We start from the raw sequence: 22,362 nt of genomic DNA on the forward strand, positions 1-22,362 counted from the left end.
ATTTATTTGTTATTGAATGAATGAAACAACAATTTTTTTGTTTGTATAGCGTGTTCAAATCTAATACATTTTTCGATTTATACAAATTCATTGTTGGTTCTCTATATATATTTTGATCAATTTCAAGTCACTACATAGTTTCTTGGGGTTTCAGGGTAGTTCTTATTCAATTCCCGGAGTGAGTGGTTTTTTTCACATTCACAAATTTGTTTAAAGGTAAAAAATGTAGTTTCAGATTTGTTTTCAATACTCCAGTCCCTGGTAATACATTTGGAGTGTTTTCCATAGTTTTACGGGTATCGCAGATGTATACATAAATAATTTTCAGTGAGGTATTGAAATTTAAAATTCGTTTTTCTCGAAACGGGAGAAAATACGGTTAGCCCCATTCTTTCCTTCACACTTCATATAATAAACTGATACCACAGTGTCATAAAGCTGCCTGTAATTTTTTTATGGAACTATTTAATAAAAGGATTATATTTCATATATGTGATTGTAAAAAACTTTATGTATACATAATAGTATCGTATTGACATGATCTATACCTGGAAACATATTTTTATTAAGAAGGAAGGACTAAGATTATTATTCTATTATATCCCAACATGTGGATGTTAATTTTCAATTCTTTTTTCTATGGGACAGTTTATTTGCAGATTTTTGGTAACACTCAGGTTTTTAATAACACTCCGATTTTTTTGGTCGCAACGTTTATTTAACAAAGCTGTCTACTGGAAGAAACCCTCTAGTATTAAATATAATTTCAATATATGATCATGGTTCTTTGGAGGTTCAACACCACCTCGATCGATTCATGAACTCGACTCTCTTTATAACACTTGTGTGACAAGATTTTTTTTTTGTGAATTTGCGATTTGAACGCAGAAGTTCGTTTTATCTGTGCACAGAAATCTGATTGGGCCTTAGTAGCACCTCTATTAACTAACGTGCTTGGACTCTTTGGTACATTCTTGTACCTTATGACTGTGTTGGTTGCATTGAAAACATCAAAAACCTTTTTTGGAACAGTTTCTAATATCTCGTCCAAGAATGAAATGAGGAATCATGATTTTGTCGTTCCACTTTTTGAAGAAGTTTAATTTTCAGTGAATCCTCTATTTCAATACCAGAGCTTTCGAATCCCATTATCGTGGGTTTATATTCTCCGGACAAGTCTGCTAACAAGAGACTGCGAAACTGCGAAACCAACTCCAGATAGTTTATGAGCAGTGATAATCATCTTATTAACATACTCTTCCTCCGAATTACAGTTTCCAAGACGTCTGGCTGTCAATGTTCTCAAAAGACCAACCCTCATGGTTTAACCTGAGTCCTCAAAAGTTTGGTTCAACTTGTCCCATACCACTTTAGCTGTCTTAGCGCATGTAATTGAGAGGATGGATGAGCAAGATGATCTTGAGGTTGGCTTTTGTGATTTTTTCTCATCTTTATCGAAAGCCATTACACAATTTTAAAGGTCTTCATGTTCTGAATATATCTGAATAGTAAATTGCCAGGTATTGTAGTTTACACGAAATCGGAGCTTTTCCATTGACAATAGACTATAATTATATCTACTGGTTGAAGTAATTTTTCAGATACCATGTAATGACTTGACAACTTGTTGAAAAACGTACAAAGTATTAGTAAATCTATACAGATTGATGTTCTTTCTAACGAAAATTGAAGTCACATAGGTATTGTTGAATAGTCTAATATATCAAATAAATGTCTTGGATACACAATTCAGTTTGCTCTCATAAAGGAATGATATTTTCATCATGCACTAGTGAATAATAGACATATTTTTTTTCAAAACTTTTTTAAGTTGCAGTAATACCTATGAAAATATAAAATGCGAAATATAGTGTAGTGTGAACACGACAGAAAATATTCATCAACTTAACCCTTAGTAACAATGATATAAACGATAATTTTGATACGCAATTATAAGTTTCAAGATTCACTAAAATCGTATTTATGAGCCTATATGAACTTTGTATTCTTTGCCCTGGTGTTAAAACAGATTCATCATTGTTTTGGCGAAAACTCTCGACGTGAGAAATGAAACTGGCCCAACTTTGTACAACTGTTAAAAAATGGGCCAGGAATTGAAATCTATCACTCGCATTTTATTCAGATCTTTATTCTATGGACCAAACTGTAAACAATTTTTCAGTCAATATTAATATATTGCCAAATGTAAATGCCATTGAAAATAGAAGTACTAATAAGTCTTTCAAACTAAAGAAGCTCCTCAGTAACGTTCCTTTATCTTCATTGGAAAACGTACTACATACATGCAACGGCCATACCACGTTGAAAAATGCCAGTTCTCGTTCGATCACCGAAGCCAAGCAACGTCGGGCGCGGTTAGTACTTGGATGGGTGACAGCTTGGGAACACCGCGTGTCGTTGTTTTTTTTTAATTCAAGAGGAAATATAATACCAATTTGTCTTTATTTTACTTTCGGAGTCTTTTTTTTTTTCACCCAGTACATGAAAAATGAATTCACTTTGAATCATTGTTTTTATTTGCATGTCCACACAAATATAGAAACAATTTCTATAAATATTTTTTTGTGTTCTCAAACTTGCAAATCACCCTTTACATTTTTCATTTTCGAGAATATTTGAATGAAAAGAGATTTCTGTTTCAAAAATAATGTATTTTTGATATAAAGTGATTCACTTAATATAATAATAATAATAATACTCGTCTATATTATTTCCATTTTATAAAATATACTATGAGTCTTTAGGATTTAATAGCGTAAGTAGGTACATTTACAAAATCTACATTGAATTTCTAAGTCAGCTCAGATTCTATAACCTTAAAAATTTTGTTGTTAAAATAATAAAATTATTGATAAATTCTTACTTCGACCAGTTTTCAATATTTTTCTTTGATCAATTTTGGTTTTGATAAATTCGAAATATTATCATGTTGGCAAATATTATTTTTACACATGAATATAAACAATAGTTACTTGTAGAAAAAACAAAATTTTCGAAACTATTTCAACTTTTTCATTTAATAAAATATTGTGTGTTGTTTGATATTGTTATTTATGCCAATGCTCCTAACAACTGCAGCTTTATATCGGAACTAACCCAGTTAGGTTAAGCATTCCATACTTTGTTTTGAACTTAAATAGTTTCTTTGCGTGTGTTCTTGTCGCTGAATGCAGACGGGCATGGCCAGAACACATACAATGATAATGGAGACTACAATGAAGATTACGGAGATTCTTTCAGCCCGCAGAAGTCGCCGCCGCATGGAGGTGAGACCTATATAATTAATTACAAGCGATTTCCGCACTAACCTTTCGGGAGCAAGTCGATTTTTCAGATTTGTCATTGAACATTTCAGTATCTCATTGTATGTGATTTAGTCCTTAGTTCGACGGTAGTGGGACCAATGGGCAGTTATGAAGACGAATCAGCTGACGTGGCGGACGATCCGACTGATTGCTTCTCTGACAGAACAACAGCTATGTCTGAAGGTGGTCAACCATATGTTCCTGAATGTACTCCTGATGGTCGATACCATAAGGTAAATATAAATTAGTGAACACTGGAATATATTTCATCACAATGATGATTTTGAAAAACTTGTTTAACGGAGATGCACAATTACTGGAATAAGCCACTCTAAAAAAGGTTCATATTCAAATTTGTATTCGAATCAGTGTAGAGTATATTTGTTTAGTTCGCCATGATGTCACACTCCAAATAAAGGTATTCTTAAAAGTATTCTTTGAAATAGATGAACAGTTCAATCTAGCACACCACTATTATAATCTTCATGCAGTCATTGTTCAATGTGGTTCTGGCATTGAATCTGGTCATTATTGCGCTTTGGTCAAAGGCGAAACGGACTGGTTTAAGTTTGATGGTAGTTGTGTCACTAAGTGTTTTGACGATGTTTTGAATTTATTGGAGCCTCTGGGGACACCCTACATTTTGTTTTACGAAAGAGAGGACAGTAGCAAATCAAGATCTTCATATGATGTGGTGCTGCAGATTTTTTCGGGTTTTCCTGCAGCTGAAAAAGCAAATGCGCCACTGGAATCAATGAAGTCGCCCCGGAGCGCCAATTGATTTTTATTGTTTCATAATTCCATGAAGTTATATCATATGAAGGTCTCTTTTTTTGGAAAAATGTGAGCAACATTTCAAGGTCTAGTTCATGAAGGGTAGAACTGAAACTTCTGATGTATAATAAATCCAAAACAAGCAATGCTCCCAAATACCAGAGCTGCAACACTATTTTCGATGCCTTTCAACAAACAATGTTGACATGTTTTGGATATAAACATAAACCACCAAAATGTGCTTAAATGTTTAGGTACTGCTTTCTCACTCAAAATAGTGTTCCAAGTTTCCAATAATCTGTTTTTTGTAGAGCAAATGCCATTAGGAGGTAACCAGAAAAATACAAAAATTTCAATCTTGTAATCTGTTCACCCTTAATTCTCTGATTAGGAAGCTCTTTAGTCTCCTGAGAAATTTTTTAATCTCGTCTCTTCTCAATTTGCATTTTTTGCATCAATGAACCATACTACGTAGTTATGGTTATATGAGAAAATATATTTTTTGTACAACTGTCATTAAAAGTGATATTTTCAATGGTTGTCAAGAGTATTAAAAGATGATGTTTACAAAGTAGTGTGTTGAAAATATTTTTAACCCTACTGTTGAAGGTCTTTTTAACACGATTTTTTTCGACCAAATAGCAATAAACAATACATAATTATTCAATTTTCAAGGAAGTTTTATTATGAACAATAGATATAGATACAATTAAATTCAGTTACAAATGTATTGTATACATTAATTACCTTTTTTTTCACCGAAGTGTGCGCTGGTCAGGCCCTATCCCCCGAAGCCCCGATACAATCGGGAGGGCGCGCCAGCATTATCTACCAATGACCACTTCCCACACCGTGGGGTAAGTGATCATTGGGTCCAAGAACTATGTGCCCTGAGCAAGCGCAGTGAGCCAAGAATGACAGCCTTCTGCATCTGTGCGTCTAAGATTTCTGCCTTAGTGCGGCAAGCCGGTATGATTTTGAGATTCAAGAATAGAGAAGGCACCATTCCACCAAGGACTCCAATAATCAGAACAACCATCTTGACAGAGTGATCTGGATAGAGTCTGCGGAGTTCGAAGAGAAAATCTCGATATTTTATCCGTTTTTCCTTCTCTTTTCTGATGATATTTGTCTCGCCTGAAAACTCCACGACAACTATCGTTTTGATCTGGTGGTCGAGAAGGACTACATCAGGCTTATTAGTTTGTATGAACCTGGGGGTGAAGAACGAATAGTTCCAATAAATTCGGCACTTCTCGTACCCCACAACGGATTCAATATCTCCCGGAGCGTAGGGCAACACCGGTGTCTCGTCAATACCGTAAGAGTGCCGTAGATCGTAATATAGCACTCTTAGGGCCGCGTTATGTCGATGGATATAGGCCAAGACCGCATATGCTGGACATGCTGATAGCAAGTGCATTAGGGTCTCAGGCGCCTCGTGGCACGCCCTACACCTTGTGTCAGGAACCTTTATACCCATCACGCGACTGCGGTAGACTAAGGTGTTGAAGACACCATCCTGGCAAGCCATTATGAACCCCTCAGTTTCCGACTTCAGCCTACTCGACCTGAAAAAAGCGAACGTCAGGCGCTTTGATAAGCTGCTCGGGCAGCTGCCCTAAAGAGAAATGCTCCAATTTCTCCTTTCTCATGGTCACGGACCATGCAGAGAAGAGGATACATTATTATTATAATCATTATTATTATTTATGAACATTAATATGAAAAGTATAATTAAAACAACTGCAAATATTAATACGTTGCGATGTTGAAGAGCCTTGTAATATATTTGAACTAGCTGAGTTAACATTTAATTCTTAACGTGAAGTCGACAATGCTGTAACGCTGGAGTTAGCTGTTGGGATTATTCTTTCGGCAATAGCCTTTTTATAAGAAATAGATTGATTGATGTAACCCTCAGCTTATGTTGTAAACTTCCATCCTTCGTGCTTCTTAATATCCCTTATATTCGTTCCTGATGAGGGTGTAAAATGCAACGTATTTGTTAAAATGGTCAATGTTTTTTTTCAACAATGCAAAAAGAACGACCTATTTTCGACCTATTTGGAATTTGAACAATCAATGATTTATCCATTAATTTAATGTCTTCTATTAATAAATGGCACAGCTCTTCATGACGGCAGGCTCCATATATTCCGAAAATAGTAACAACTTTTATCATCAAATATTTTTCATCTGGCGCCTCAATTATAAACCTCTGGACTTTTTTTGGGCCTATAACTTTCATTTTTCCGCTTTAAGAATGCTATTACCTTGAAAAAAAACTAATTCATACAGTTTATTGTATGATTATCACCATGAAGGGTTTAACAAAAACTGCGACTGCTTGAGAAAGCTATTGTATAGCGAAACACGTGTCGCGGGTTTTGCAAAACCCTTTATAGTGAAAATCATACAACAAACTGTAATAATTAGTTTTTTAATATGGGTTTTCATCAGTTATCGGCCAGTTTTTCTCAATTACTACCTTGAAATATTTGCTTGTATTAACACCATTATTAACGAGCACACTCGACTTTATCATTGAAAACTTGCTCCACAAAGTTGACGAGTTCGATATTTTTGATTTCTCTTCTAGATAGGCTAAGAAGACGGTTTCGCTGAAATTTCTTCGACGTTTTCAAGTCTACACCAGCTAAGAAAATTAGAATATGTGATGTCGTACTGCTGAGCCGATTTTTTCGGTAAAAATTCAATTGAAGCTTTTTTGCAGCCTCTTCAATATCGTCAGGAACACACGATTCCTCACTATTGTTCTTCATTATGCAAGACATTAAACACCAACAAGAACTTTAAATGCGACTTTAAATAAAACGCGTGAGTTATAAACAATAGTGTTTGTTGGTAACCAGGTGTCACCTGATACGGCAACTTCACAGCAAATGCGATAACATGAAAATAGTTAACTTAAAAGAGATGTCAAAATATGTTTTTATATAAATATTAAATTGATCTATTTTATTATGAAAACAAGACAGTTGTACAACAAAAATTGTGTGATATTTGTGTTAAAAGTGAGTTTTATTTTGTTCATGCTCAACTCGCTACTCTCGTTTCGCAAACTTTTTCACTCACAAAATATAACCTTACTTTTAACACTCATATCATAAATATCCATTATATCACAACTTTAACGGAAATAATGGACTTTTGCGCAATAGGAAATTTTGTTGAGGTTCAGTGAATACCCTAAAACTTCAGGTATAACATGGTTAGCTCTGACCTGAATGTTCTCAAAGCTTTTTTCTAAACAGGAGAAACCGTACACCACTCCCTGGGTGTTTCGTTTTTTTGGATATAGTAGCTGTTCACTTAATGTTTGTCATCAAATATACCGTTTACAATTCCACACAATCTCTAGAGTTTTTCGGTTGGAACGGATAAATTTTCTATCTGCCGTAGGTTTCAATTTATTTCTGCTAATGGCGGCCTCCCCCTTGTAGTGAACATAATTAATTATGTTGTTTGATCTGAAGCTTATAGAAATCAAATATTATTTATTACCATAACTGTCGTTGAACTTTGAAAATTCCACAGCCCTAATGTCTGTCATATATAGTGGCTTTAATAATGGTTCATTAGTTGAATTCTGAACTCGTTTGCATTTAGCATTAAATATATGTTTTACCAAAATTCTCACCTATGTCAAACAACATGTCCTTGTAATACGAAGGCGATCTTTTTTACAATTTACAGGCTTCACCGGGAAAATTTTCAATTTGCTGTTATCTATGGAAATCTCCGTCATTCTCACGAGATGTTCAAGTCACAAGGTTCACTCATTGTAACTGTCTTTGTTCCTGTTTTTGTTAGTGGTGCATTTTATCATATGAATGTCCTCTGAGAAATATATTCAATTGGCATGGTAATGAATATGTTTAAATGTTTTCAGATTATGCAATTGATTGATTTGAGGAAATAACTATTGAAAGACAAAATGTTGCCTGTCATTTTTCATTCTTATTAAATGACTGCAATAGGAGAATTAAATATCTAAGTGGCCAAGTCATTTGTAATAGGCTTGGATTACTTTCAGAATACGGATTTGTTGTTTAGCAATAATCTATATTTGAACTAAAAATTAAAACATTTTGTTTCAGCATAAATTTATAGTGGCGAGGAATAATGGAAGATGTCACAAATTGTTTTTGTGTGGTTAGTTCTTTGGCAGATACTCTCTGATTTGATTCCGTTTGCGTTGGTCAACCGAATTTCGAAATATCCCTATAAACGAGGCGTTGTTTTTAGCAGTTGATTTGTATGAGCTAGTTTTTTTTATGAATATGACCACAGTACATTGAAAGACATAATGACTTATTTTCTACTGATAACTTATTTTGGAAAAATAATTTTCTATAATTTTTATTAGTTTGAGAAACACGGATATTGTGCAAAGTTATGGTACTGTCACGTTTTTCCCCGTGGGTTTTCCAATAATTGACTACACTGAATAATCAAAATTAACTTTATTTCACTTTAAATACATCAAACACTACAACTAAAACTTCAACTATTAATCGAATGTCTATCGCCTCACTAGATCACTTTGCGTACCGCACTGTAATTTCCACTTGACTGTTTTGATAAGCTCGTGACTAGCGTTTATATATCGTAATCGAATGCTGTAGAAATTTTGCCGGAATTCCATCGAAATCGGTAGCATTATTCTGGCTACATATAGAGCGGCAGCAAACATCGTACATTTGCACTCTTAGCTACGTCTTTAGGGCATGATTTACAACAGTACTTTCTGTATCTGAATTGTTTGTATACTCGTATTTGTTTTATACGAGGTCTGTTAAAAAAATAAGGTGAATTTTCTTTTTCCTCAAAAAATATTTATTTATTTATCCCCTCTTCAGAGCAGTCCCCCTCAGAAATAATACACTTGTGCCAGTGTTTTTTCCAATCCTGAAAGCAGTTATGATATGCATTTTTTGTTTGGTATGCCCTTGAACTCTCTCAGCGATTCAGTTTTTATTTCCTCAACCTTGGCAAAACGCCGTTCATGGGTCTCTTCAATCTTGGAAACAGGAAGAAGTCGCAGGAGGTCAAGTCTGTTGAATACAGTGTTGTTTTCGGCCAAGATAATACTTCTTATTGACCGTATGATCATGTGGCAAGAACTCCTGATAAACTACGTTATGGTAATCGAAGAAATTAGTGAGCAGAACCTTGACATTTGCTCGAACTTGGCGTGCTTTTTTTGGTCTTGTCCCTCCTGGGCTCTTCCATTGGAAGATTGGACTTTGGTTTCGATGTCATAACAATATATCCATGATTCGTCTCCAGTTATGAACCTTTTTAGAAAATCTGGTTCGCTGTTGACGTCATTCATCAATTCCTGAGCGATGCTCATGCGATGGTTTTTTGGTCAAAATTCAAAAATTTTGGAACGAAATCAGCTGCCATACGCTTCATGTCCAAAATTTCCGAAAAAATTGTATGGCATAAGCCAATCAATATGCAGACATCCTCAGCAGCTTCTCTGATAGTGATTCGACGATTTTGCATGACAACTTTCTTCACTTTCTCAACAATTTCATCGGTTGTTGATATGTGAAACGCTTGTACCACTTGCAATTTTTTTTGACTTAGAGTACAATCACCGTATGCCACAGTCAATATTTGAAGTGTTTTTTGAGCACTCAATTTCATTTTTCAAATAAAATTTGATGCAAATTCTTTGATAATTTTTTTAGAAGTAGAAAATCGCCGAACACGTAAAACATTTCCAACTTTTATGTCTCTCACCAACAAACTGAATATGGTAAACAGCTAAAATTGTGAACGTATCTTTGACATGAGTATTCAACATGAAAAAATAAAAAAAATCGCTAATCGAATATACGTAGCCCGTGATATTTGAACATTCACCTTATTTTTTGAACAGCCCTCGTACAGCATTTAGCATAGATGTGACCCTACAACCATTTCAGTATAAAATTTTCCTCAGGTACAATGCTACAAATCTGCTGGTTACTGTTGGTGTGTGAATGAGGATTCAGGAAAAAATATACCAGGAACTTCAATAAAAAATGGCACTCCACACTGTGATCATCTCAAAAGTACTACCAGAACTATGAAAGGTTGTCCAGAAGAGAAAAAAGAAATATTCCTGAAAGAATTGCTTACTTTTCTGCATTCAAAGATGAATGAACTCATGAATACAACAAATAACAGGTCTGTAATTTCTTGTCAATTAGATAGAATTTTAAGTTTACTTAATTTTGTAATAGATTGCATGAAGTCTGTCCATGTTATTTTTATTTTCTACAGATTATTCCTAATTCTTTATAAACTGAAAAAATATTTTAATGGCAGAAGAAGACACAAAGGACCATGTTAAAATAAGAATATAAATATGATTACAGAATTTAAATGTTATATGTTGTTTATTGATCTTTTCTATTCATATTCAAGGTGGCATAATACGTCCTGCGTTGTGAAATGAGTTAGGTCACAAGTTTGTTACTTTTGTATTCACTTTACCTTATATTATATTGTGCCTTCTGTAATTCAAGGGAACATTTCCCTTTTAGAAAATCAAATAATTTTTTTAAACTTATATTTCCAAAGTGAGATATAACATAAATAAAAATAAATATAACATGAATATTCATATACAAACATTTAGGAAACGAGTTATTAGGACGTCCCATTCAGGTCCATTTTTATCATCGGAATGTCCATTTTTGGTCCAATTTATGTTCAATGTTCATATGAGATCTTTTAAAGAACATGGTATGGATATAACATAAATTGCAACCAAAAGGACATTACTTTGGTGATTTTGCCAGATATAATACGAGAAACACAGAAATTGATTGAATTGCGTCTGAAAAATATCCTTGATTAACGTGATATAGGGGTAGCTCAAGGACTGGCAGAGATAACAATTTTTTTTTGTATCGTAGTTGAAGGTCCTCTCAAGGGCTATGTATGGAACACTATTTCTTGTTGTTCAAGCTTTCAGAAAATTGTATTTACTTTTTCAAGAATATTCACAATAATGAAAATAGAAGCAAACAACGAATGACAAACAGTCACTGGGCATACCTGAAGATAAATCAAATCATCTAAAGGAACAATTCTTTCAAGCCTGTCTCAAATCCCTACACTGTAGGTTAATGGACTGACATCTATCAGAAAACAACTACTCTCCTGGCGAATACCACGAAGGGCATTGGCTTATATCTGACAGGTGTCAGTGTAGGATGTAAGATTCTTCATTGAAGTTATTCCTGCATATGCTGTTGGCGATACAACTGACACAATAGATCAATTATTGGAAGACACTGGCAGACCGGTTTCGGGCTGTTTGGCCACTCATCAGTGCAAGGTAATGTTTATAATCAACTTTATGTTGATGACAGACACTACCACTAGAAAAATTCTTTTCTGATAGGTGTCAGTCCATTAATTTACAGTGTAGGGAGTTGAGACTGGCCTCAACGAATTGTTCCTTTAGATGATTTGATTTATAGCCAGTCTTCAAGTATGCTCATTGAATATATGTGAAAAGTTTTTACCTTATAGGAGTAATTGCAAATTTGGAATATGCGGTTGGTTACCTCGTTCACAGACAGATGGAGCGATGACGAACTTGTTGTTTATTCTCCGCTTCAGCCTAGTTCGAGGAATTATACTTTGAAAGAATTCGATTTTCAATTATCGGAAATCATCGACTTTATGTTGATGATAGACACTACCTTGCACTGATGAACAGCTCGAAACTGGTCCACAAGTGTGTTCCAATAATTGAAAATCTATTGTGGCAGTTGTATCACCAAAAGCATGTGCAGAAATAACTTCAGTGAAGAAATCTGCACTAACACCTGTCGGATATAATCCAACACCCTTCGTAGTATTAGCCAGGGGAGTAGTTGTTTTCTGATAGGTGTCAGTCAGATTATTGGAAACAACAAATGAATGAAATTATACAAGAAACTCACCAAAGTAAGATTACTAAGGAAACATTGGCATTCACAAGAAATATAAAATTTGACAAATGAGGTACCTATGCCAAAAAAAGATTTGCCACGATACATGAAAAAATGAAAGAAATATGTTGTTTTATATGTACGTTATGTACTGATTGAAAAAATATTTCCGATTTATTTTTCAATTTTATTATTCTCTGTTTTTTTATTTCAATTTAATTTTTGGCAAGTTATTCAAGAGGTAAAATGTAATGTAAATTTTGCTTAAATTTTTCATTTCAGATTTTTTATTCAAACTATTTTGTGTTTTTCAACAGCTAAAATTTTTGTATCGTGACCCTTTCAAATAACACGCTCTGCTAATTCACAAGACCATTTATTAAGTCTGCAGTATTTGTGTGAGATTATTCGAGATGAAAGATTACGATAATCTCACTATGTAAAAAGAAATGCAAGGTGAACATGGATGCTGTATATAACATGATATTCTTCTTTATTACTGAGGGGAGTTTTGATTGTAAAATAAAGGCGTTACAGATATCAGGATTTCCTTCTATTATCTCACGTTCATGAAGGATGTGCAGATGACGTCCATGACGGACACTCGGATGATGTTCAACATGGACATTTGCACGTCTCAAGAAGGTCCATAGGATGTTCAGTGTATGAAAACCGTACATTCTTGAGACGTACCAAATGACCGGAGCCAACGTTCCAATAACGTCCATGGGACCAAGTTGTTCTACTAGAGTACTACTTGGATATAGAATGATTTTTTTTAAATAATTACCCGCATTTTTCATTCAAAATCAAAATTAAATAACCAATCTATTCTAAAAAAGACATGAACAATTTTTCATGGTTATTTATCACTTTCTAGCAACTTAGCTTGGATAAACTCTAAGGAAGAGCAAGCCGCAACATGGAGTTTTGTTGTATTAGACAAGAATAAAAATAAAATGTGGGAAAGAAGTGAATGGAAAACGTTCAAGGATATGGTAGGAAGTATAAAGGGGCTGAGAAAATGTGGCAAGAAATTGCCGAGATACTGTGATAGTAATCGAGATAGGCAAGTTAGCATGACAGAATGGCTAGATTGTCTAAACATACGCCAGGGTGAGTAGTTTCTTATAGGAAAATAATTTCATTGGCATCGTGAATATATTACTTTCCAACAATTAGATAACGTTTGATTTTTGTTTAATGGGGTAATATGCTTCGAGACTGCTTAAATTTTCAAACACCATTAGAAATATTTTCATAGTATTGCACCAAAATTGCACTGAATTGATTGTAGGGTTGAACATCTTTCATCTCCGTGTCCCATGTTCACATTTCTTCTGTACAAATCAACATAAAATTCTGCTTCATACTTAGAATATGCAATTTCAAACATTCTTTATGATTTTATATCACGGTTCAGTCAAAATTATTGGAGACAGAGTCAGCCATCTGTATTTCTTTTTCCGACGTTTTACAGAAAATCAACATCATCTTGATATTCGTTCGACTTTAGTGAAGACGTTTTCCCAAAAAATACTCAAATATATAGCAATTTCTTACTCCATGGTAGGAATTTGAATTCATCATGTAAATCTTGATTTTTTTCAAACTATTTTACTTCTTTTTTCGGACGATATTCCTTTCACGCAAAATCAATATCATATTCAATATCTGAAGAGGAAATAATTTCCACTTCTCATTCTTTATAGCATATCCATCATAACAAATATAGGAAGATATATACTCAGACATTTCAAACAAGAAATGCAAAACTATTTCAGACACCTCTCTCTGAATCTGATATATAATAGAATTGGCCGTACTTGATGAAAATCCATAATGAATGTATTCAAGAAAACTTTATTGTGAGAATTTCCACTAAAGAGTTACATAAACGCAACACATGTTTCGCCATACAGTGCCTTCTTCTGGCGTGTCGTTATTAAATGTATTCTAGATATTCATTTTATATAACTCAGTTTACAATTTGAAGTACCTACATTTCTAGTACCTGAGTTCTACCTGGTCATTCAATGTTTCATGTGTACCTGAGTTTGTAATGATTTTGTAATGATTTCCACATTTGAAAAAATATTTAGTATGGAGAGTTATTCAATTCCAATTGATCATTCAGTAAATTACCCGAATTCTTGAATTAATTGATTTCTGAACATTCTAGAAGATTGAGTTTCAAACTTTTATTTTCTAAATGTAACACGTAGTATTCATGATTTAACTCATGTCCTTCTACTAAAAAGCGATTTACAAATGTGGAATTGGTCTTTCTATTTACAAAACTACTTCTATGATCTTTAATTATTTGGGAAAATTATCCCCCTGTTTGGCCAATATATAGTTTTGGGCAAGAGCCACAAGTCAGCTTATATACCCCTGATCTCTCGAAAACCGAAGTTTTGTCTTTATTTTTTAAAATACATTTACTTAGACAATTATTATGAAAAGAGAAATGAAAAATTTCCATGTTTTTTACCACTTTTATTTGTAACTAACGTTACTGCAGTTTCGTCCAATATGGACATTTTCAAACTTAAATAATAAACTAAGAATGATTCATTACATTCGCTAATATATACCATTCAGGTACTTGATTGAGTATCTGTATTTACAGTTCACAATGCGCATGTGCCAATTTAAAAACCGGAGAATAAATTAAATCTATTTGGTCATTTAACAGGTTGCACCCGCAATGTTTATGCTTGTGAGTTTCCAAGGATTCTAAATAATTGAGTTTGCAACCCTTCCTTGCATAGTGCAGAATTTCCGTATCGTTTAGATTCGGTAACTTGTGTTTGCATGCCAAGGAATGGTTTGAAAACATCGAATCATTTTTTCCCAGTCTGAAGGACCTTTCATGTTCAGCATACCGTTTTTGGAAATTTCGTCCGCATTGTCCCACATAAACACTATTACACTCCGGACACTTAAGCTTATAAACTCCAGATTTTTCCAACTTGTCGACCTTATCTTTGGCATTGAAAAGAAAATGAGATAAACTGGCATGTGGTCTGAATGCTACTTCCACATTGTTTTTTCTGAAGAAACCTGCGATAATTTCTGTTCTTTTTCCAAAATATGTTAGCGTTACCCATTTCTTGATTTCTGGTTGTTTGACCTGAGGATATATTAATCTGCAAGTGAATTTCCGACTTTGTTTCCTAACTAACTTCTGGATAGTATCTGCGTTGAAACCATTATTATGACCTATCTGTGTAATTGTATCAATTTCCCTAGCTAGACTGTCTCCAGACAAAGGCAGTGAGAATGCTCTGTGCAGCATTGAATTGTAGGCTGCTAATTTATGACTGTCTGGATAGAAAGAATCGCTTGGGATGGTGATGTCTGTATAGCTAGGTTTTCTGAAAACATTGAACTCGAATTTATTCTGATTGTGTGTAAATGGCCAGGTCTAAGAAATTTATTTGTCTCTCTATCTCTGTTTCAAGTGTGAACTGAATGTTGCTATTGAGATTGTTCATGAATGTCATAAATTGGTTCAGCTGTCGTGTAGTACCTCTGAAACAGGCAAGAATATCGTCTACATATCTGTACCAAAAATGAATACATTTTTCACCCAGGTCGGAGTTTACTATCTTGGTCTCCAAGTTGTTCATAAATATGTCTGCTAAAAGTGGACTAAGGGGTGAGCCCTTTGGTAAACCTGAATCCTGTTTATAGAATTTGTTGTTGAACTGTAGGTAACTCTGATTTAGGCACACATCGAAAGCTGTTGAAACTTCAAAGGAAGTGATATGGTCCACTTTGGCTTTATCTAATATGTCTAAAATGAGGGGTTTACACTCTATACGGTATGTTGGAGAACATACTCTTTACATCGAATGAAACTAAAATTGAATTATGTGGCGTGGTTTTGTTCCTTATGTTTTCTACTAAAGTCAGTGAATTTTTAATGCTGTGAGGTGGGACGAAATTGGTAATATTTTTGTCTTATGGGGTTATCCTCTCTATGTGTTTTTATCAGGCCATACAGTTTAGGGCAAGAGGGGTTCATGTTGGTGATTCTCCGTTTCTCTGATTCTGTGAAAATGATTTAAGTATCCAAGAGGAAATTTTTCAGTTCATTTTGACTATTTTTCGTTGGATCTTTCTTGATGACAGTAAGGTTTTCATCTCGAATGACTGACTCAATTTTCTGAACATAAGCTTCTCGTTCAAGGATAACTATGGCATTTGATTTATCAGCTTTCGTGAAAACAAGATCATTATTTCTTATTTTTTGTTGTATACAATACAATAGCTAATTATTACAGAGCGATTCATATAAAGGTGAAAAATAGGCTGTTTGGAATGTGGCCTTTGTTACTGTTCATAGTCCTCATGTCTTCAAATCCATGGAAAGAAATCTAACTACCATTTTGTGTCAAATTCAAATCAGCTTATGAAGAGGATGAAGGCACGGCAATAGAAAATCCCCTGTCCCCTTTTGGAGCTTATCTGTTCATGAGCAAAAGGTGAAAAATAAGCTGTTTGGAATGTGGCCTTTGTTACTGTTCATAGTTCTCATGTCTTCAAATCCATGGAAAGGAATCTAACTACCATTTTGTGTCAAATTCAAATCAGCTTATGAAGAGGATGAAGGCACGGCAATAGAAAATCCCCTGTTCCCTTTTGGAGCTTATCTGTTCATGAGCAAATTTGAATTGAAAGCAAAAGAGGAGTTGGATTTCCCACTTGAATTCGATATGTAGATGGTGTATTCGCGATTTTTGACACAAAGAAATGTAAGGTAGAGGACTTTGTTTCAAATATTGCTGGAGTTTTATGCCAACACCAAATCGTTATTTTAACACCTCGGCACGTGTTTCGATCATCAAGTGATCATCTTCAAGAGAAAGATTAAACTAGTCATACTTATAAAGCTATCCTTATGTATACCATACAGGTATACCATACATAGATACAGGTATCTACCTGTGCTAGGTACCTGCGTATTGAGTGTCTTAAATACATTTTACAATGTGTCCTTGTGTAATAGTCAAGTAAATCTAACAATTGAAATATTCTAAGCTATATAAAATTAAATTCACATATTGCCTTATCTACTAGTCTTAAATTCATTTTACAATGTGTCCTTATGTAATAGTTAAGTGAATCTAATGATTGAAATATTATAAGCTATGTAAAATTAATTTCACAATATTGCATTATCTACTTGTCTTAAATTTAATTTTACAATGTGTCCTTATGTAACAGTCAGGTACATCTAATAAATAAAATTTGATTTTAAGAAGCTATATAGTATACTATTAGGTATTGGTCCACCATCGTTATTCATAATATTATGTTTGCTTATTTCTACACTCTCATAGGCATCTAGATGCCTGTTGTTGTTAACTTGTCTAACTAATCTTAATGAACTGAAGTCTATGGAATGGTTTTGTTGCAAAATATGATGGGCGACTGCTGATTTTTCAGGTCTTCTATATTTTAAATGTGTTGCTGTGAACGAGGTAACCAACTGCATATCCGAAATTTGCCCAATTCCTCGTACAGGGAAAGAAAAGTTCTCACATATAGTCATTGGGTGTTAGTCCATTAACCTACCTAAGGAGTTGAGACTGGCCTGAACGAATTGTTCTTTCAGATGATTTGATTTATAGCGTCTTCAAGTATGCTCATTGACTATATGTGAAAAGTTTTTACCTTATAGGAGTAATTGCAAATTTGGAATATGCGGTTGGTTACCTCTTTCACAGACATGAATCGCTCTGTTAAAATCAATGGAGACTTTCACTAAAAAAGTTGCCTCGAATTTCTACTCGAAATTATCGAAAAATTGAAAGTGTACCCTATTAGATATGAATAGAGACCAGGTTAAAGTTAGGATCTAGTCTACTTCATCTCCTGAAGACACCATTTCGGTTGGTGAAACGCGCGTCGAGAAAATGAAAGTTCCGATGTTTGGTAACAGTCCTCGTTTTGGATTTTTCACAACTTTTTCACAAATATAGCTGAACAAACTGTAAAATATCTACCTTCCTACAACATTAATGCTCTAACTTACCGTTTTACACTCCCCAAATCTAGTACTTCTATATTCCATAGTCCAGTTACCGAGGTTGAAGTTAGACAAGAAATAATTAAATTAAGAAACTCTGCTTGCTTGGACATATACAACTTAAACAGAAGAATGATTAAAGAAACCCTACACCTTGTCTCTGGTTCATTGACTGTTCTTTTCAACCGTCGTCTCTGTGAAGGACTATTTCCAGACATCTTCAAAACAAGTAAAGTTATTCCCATATTCGAAAAGGGTGATCCAAATATTCCAGATAACTATAGAATCATATCTATCATTCCTATCTTTGGTAAAATTTTTGGGATACTAATTAAAGATCGCTTAATCTCCTAATTTTCTTTTTAAACTTATTCAGTATTTAAAAAATTTCAATTTGGAATTAGGTCTAACAAATCGAGAACCCAAGCTGTGAAGGCTATACAATAATAGTGAATATTGAAAAGGGGCTAGTGTCTGCTCTAACTCTATGTGATCTAAGTTAGGCTATTGACAGTGTAAATCATGAGCTCCTACTAAGTAAATTGGAATATAATGGGATACGTGGCAGAGATTTAGAGCTAATGAAAACCTACTTATGTGGGAGAAAACAAGTTGTTTATACATCTGGAATATCTAGCATATGTAGATACATTTTTCACGGTGTACCACAAGGGTCCATACTGGGACCAACTCTTTTTGTGGTATATATTGATGATATTTTTAATTTCTTACTCCCAAGCCTATCTTTTTGCTATGCAAATGATGTATCAACGGTAGAAGCAGACTCAAATGTTAACGACTTAATAGACCTATGTTCTAGAACAGATAATGATGCTGAATCTTGATTTACTTCAAATTATCTCAAACTAAACAGGGATAAGACACAGAAAATTATAATATTATCAAATAGACAACTAACAAAGAAGCAACATGTAGATTTCTTGGGGTTTAAAATTGATGACATGTTAAATCGGGAAGCACATGTTGCTGGTCTGTGCAAAAAACTTTCTACACAACTGTTCTTACTAAGACAGCTGAAAATGTGTCTTAGTCAAAGTCTGGTATTACAGACATCCTTTTCTTTTTAACAACCACCTAACATATGGCATATATATGGAGTCAGTCTTCACGGACAATTGAAGCCTTTCGTGTGCAAAAAAGCAATCCGGATTATAGCCAATGTTTTTTACAGAGACCACTGTCGTCCTCAATTTAAAAAACTCAAAATTCTACCGTTGCCATGTATTTTCATACTCTTATAACATTTTAGAGATTCACAAAAATAATACTAAGTACCTTACAAATGCTGACTTTCATAATTACCCTACTCGAAGAGGTGTACACGTGAGCCCTCAATTTTATAGACTGGATCTATCAGTTCGAAATTCACTCAACTTACATTCATACAATAAAATACCAACAGACATTACCGGTCTGAGTTATAACTGTTTCAAGGCTAGAGTTAAGCACTCACTATTAAGGCACTGTTTCTACTCCATTGACAAATATTTGAATTGTGAGACATTAATATTTTTATATGTTACATTTTTTTTATTTCCATAATAATTGTTTTAGAAGTAATCAGCGTGTATAACAACAACTATTGTTGAATTATTGTTATTCTTGTTTGTCAGTTTGACTTGTCACTATTGTAAATTTTGTAGTCAGTGTGATGAAATAAACATATTCTATTCTATTCTACGCCAGAGGCGTATAGAATAGAATATACATATATACGCCAGACGGCCCTTAATGACTTCACTAAGGATTCCAAATAATTGGGTTTCCAACCTTTTCCTGCAGAGTGCAAAATTTTCCTATGGTATAGATTCGGGAATGGTTTGAAAACTTCAAAACATTTTTACCTAGTCTGAAGGACCTTTCATGTTCAGCATACCTTCTTGAGAAATTTCGCCAACATTGTCCCATGTAAACACTATTACATTTATATTACTTATATTATTTATATTACATTAATTTTATAAACTCCAGATTTCTCCATCTTGTCCTTTTTATCTTTGACTAAAAGAAAGTAGATAACGTAACCTGGCATGTGGTCTAAATGCCGCAATTGTCAAATAAACATATTGTATTATATACGCCAGAAGTTCCAGTTCTAACATTTCATATGAAATTATAATTGTTTCAGGTATGGATTCAATTCCATCACTCTCATCGAGGGCAGGTAAAACTAACCCTCTCAGTATGCTGAAGGATGATTGAGAAGAGATTATTTATGTTCTGCTTCTGAAGTGGTGCTATGATATGATGGTTGCAAGGATGCAATCACGGGACTGGTCTACATTAGTACACAGCTTGTCTTCATATGTTCACCTATAAGAGCAATTTGCATATACATACAGACAAATAAACAATATGATGGAGATTAAATGTTAGTTGTTGGCTATGCAATTTCACATAAATGACATAAATTGTTCGCAGGCGTTCCCAGTTTTCAATCATAAAGGTGGTGAAAGTAAAGTTCACAACGTTTAAGCTCAAAAGTACTTGCCATTATTTAATTTTTAGTATTTTACAAATTATATACTCAAGTCGGATCGAACCTCTTGAAAATGAGCACAGATATTTTGTTTAACCAATAAAATCAATCCTTCTTGAGTTGTGTTCTACAAAAGCTAAATGATATTGAATTTATCTAGAAGAAATTGCACTCATTAAGTTTATTTACTATTAATTTTTAAGGCTTGTTCTATCCTAACTTACTTAAAACAAGTAAGTAAATTCAATGATGTCTAATACTCACAATTCACTAATGTATTCATTGATTGGTCTATTTGAAGCACATTTCATTTTGGTTGGTTATGAATTTATATTAGGCATCAATGAATTCATTTGGATACCTTCAAAGTTCATCACATATTTGTTCTAGTCAAACTGTTCACATTTGTTTTCATTGCACTAGTGAATTTAAGTGAGTTTTTGGAGGACCAACACATAATAAATTCAAGTCACTGAAAAAATATAAAGGAGGGTCTTCAATATAGAGCATGGATGTATGAATAGTATTAAATAATTATCATTGTAATGTTCTGCTTTAACCACCTGTCGAAAACACTATATGACTGTTGTGAAATTAAGTTTACTGTATATATGAAAATAAAATAGATTTTCATTGATTTGTTGCAGTTGACATTTCTGAAAATACATTACAAAAGAAAGATAAGGTAATGTTTTGATGAACTATATTATTGCTCTGAAGTGTAGGTGTCATTTCTGTATTCATGGGCTCACAAATTATTCAAGTTCAATTTTTAAATTCCTCGCAAACAGTTTTGGTAAATAAGATGGAGTGAAACACTCAACACGCAGTTTATTAGTTGTTTTTATATTTGATCATCTAAGATTTGAATATGTGATTGTAGCTGTAAATAAAGCAAACTCTAGACAACAGGGACTAACTGAATATTTTGAAAAAATATAGTTTTCCATTTAAATATCAGAAGTATTGAAAACAAATATGGATGAATGTAAATCATTTCTGAATCAGTTTGAAGGATAATTTGTTGGGAAAGAAAAGTTTTCCCTATCTACTTCTCCATCTTGATCCAAAAATGTGGGAATCTTTCTATACCCTCCTTTCTCCTCCTATACCTTTTCAATTTATTAAAGATGATTTGATTTAGATATAATAATATTAGCAGTAACATGGAAACTTTACAACATGAGCTTGTTCAATTTAGATGGATAGGATTTAATTTATAATATTAGAACCACAAACATAAAATACAGGAAGTGAAACAAAATTGTAACTGTAATGAATGAATATGTCAAAGAAATTATGAATACTCACTTCCTCATTTATATGATAAAACTCCCAATAATATTTAAGAAATAAAATCCTAAATTTTGTATAAGAAACCTGTGAAAATATGGATTATTTCGACACATAGAAATGTTTTTCATGATGTAATTACCATTTGAACTTTTAAATTCCAATGATTATATGAAATAACTGATTACCTCTTGAAAACCGTTTAAAAATTTTGTAACATCCTTACGACAAGTTATTAACTTTGTAAGGTTGTATTTGTTTATTTATTGTATGAAACATAGATTATAATTGTAGCTTTTATGTAAATTTTGATGAATAAACTCTAAAAGTATTATTATAATGTAACAGAATTAGAGGTCATCCAACAACCGATGATTTTCTATATAATTGCCAATAAATAAAGACAGGCAGCAATCATAAATTCGCAATAACAAGTAAAATACTTTTATCAGATGAGAAACA

General features: G+C 33.5%; 1 protein-coding gene and 1 pseudogene across 2 annotated transcripts in view; both read left to right on the top strand.

The window, feature by feature from the left end:
- magu (SPARC related modular calcium binding-like protein magu) overlaps positions 1 to 21,244 on the top strand; it is a 76,604-nt gene extending 55,360 nt beyond the window's left edge. Inside the window, exons 5-9 of one of the 2 annotated variants that reach the window (XM_074178979.1) lie at positions 3,162 to 3,287; positions 3,399 to 3,559; positions 10,081 to 10,307; positions 12,948 to 13,183; positions 20,257 to 21,244. In XM_074178979.1, the coding sequence (XP_074035080.1) occupies positions 3,162 to 3,287; positions 3,399 to 3,559; positions 10,081 to 10,307; positions 12,948 to 13,183; positions 20,257 to 20,330 (824 nt within the window). In that variant the 3' untranslated portion in view covers positions 20,331 to 21,244. The remainder of the gene's footprint in view (positions 1 to 3,161; positions 3,288 to 3,398; positions 3,560 to 10,080; positions 10,308 to 12,947; positions 13,184 to 20,256) is intronic. The other variant, XM_074178980.1, reaches the window with a different exon arrangement.
- LOC111508689 (5S ribosomal RNA) lies at positions 2,305 to 2,424 on the top strand (annotated as a pseudogene).
- Positions 21,245 to 22,362: the final 1,118 nt, after the last annotated feature.

This window comes from Leptinotarsa decemlineata, unplaced genomic scaffold (assembly GCF_025532065.1).
Source record: "Leptinotarsa decemlineata unplaced genomic scaffold, Ldec_3_MD MMD2_tig00004307_RagTag_RagTag, whole genome shotgun sequence".
Lineage (NCBI taxonomy): Eukaryota > Metazoa > Arthropoda > Insecta > Coleoptera > Chrysomelidae > Leptinotarsa > Leptinotarsa decemlineata.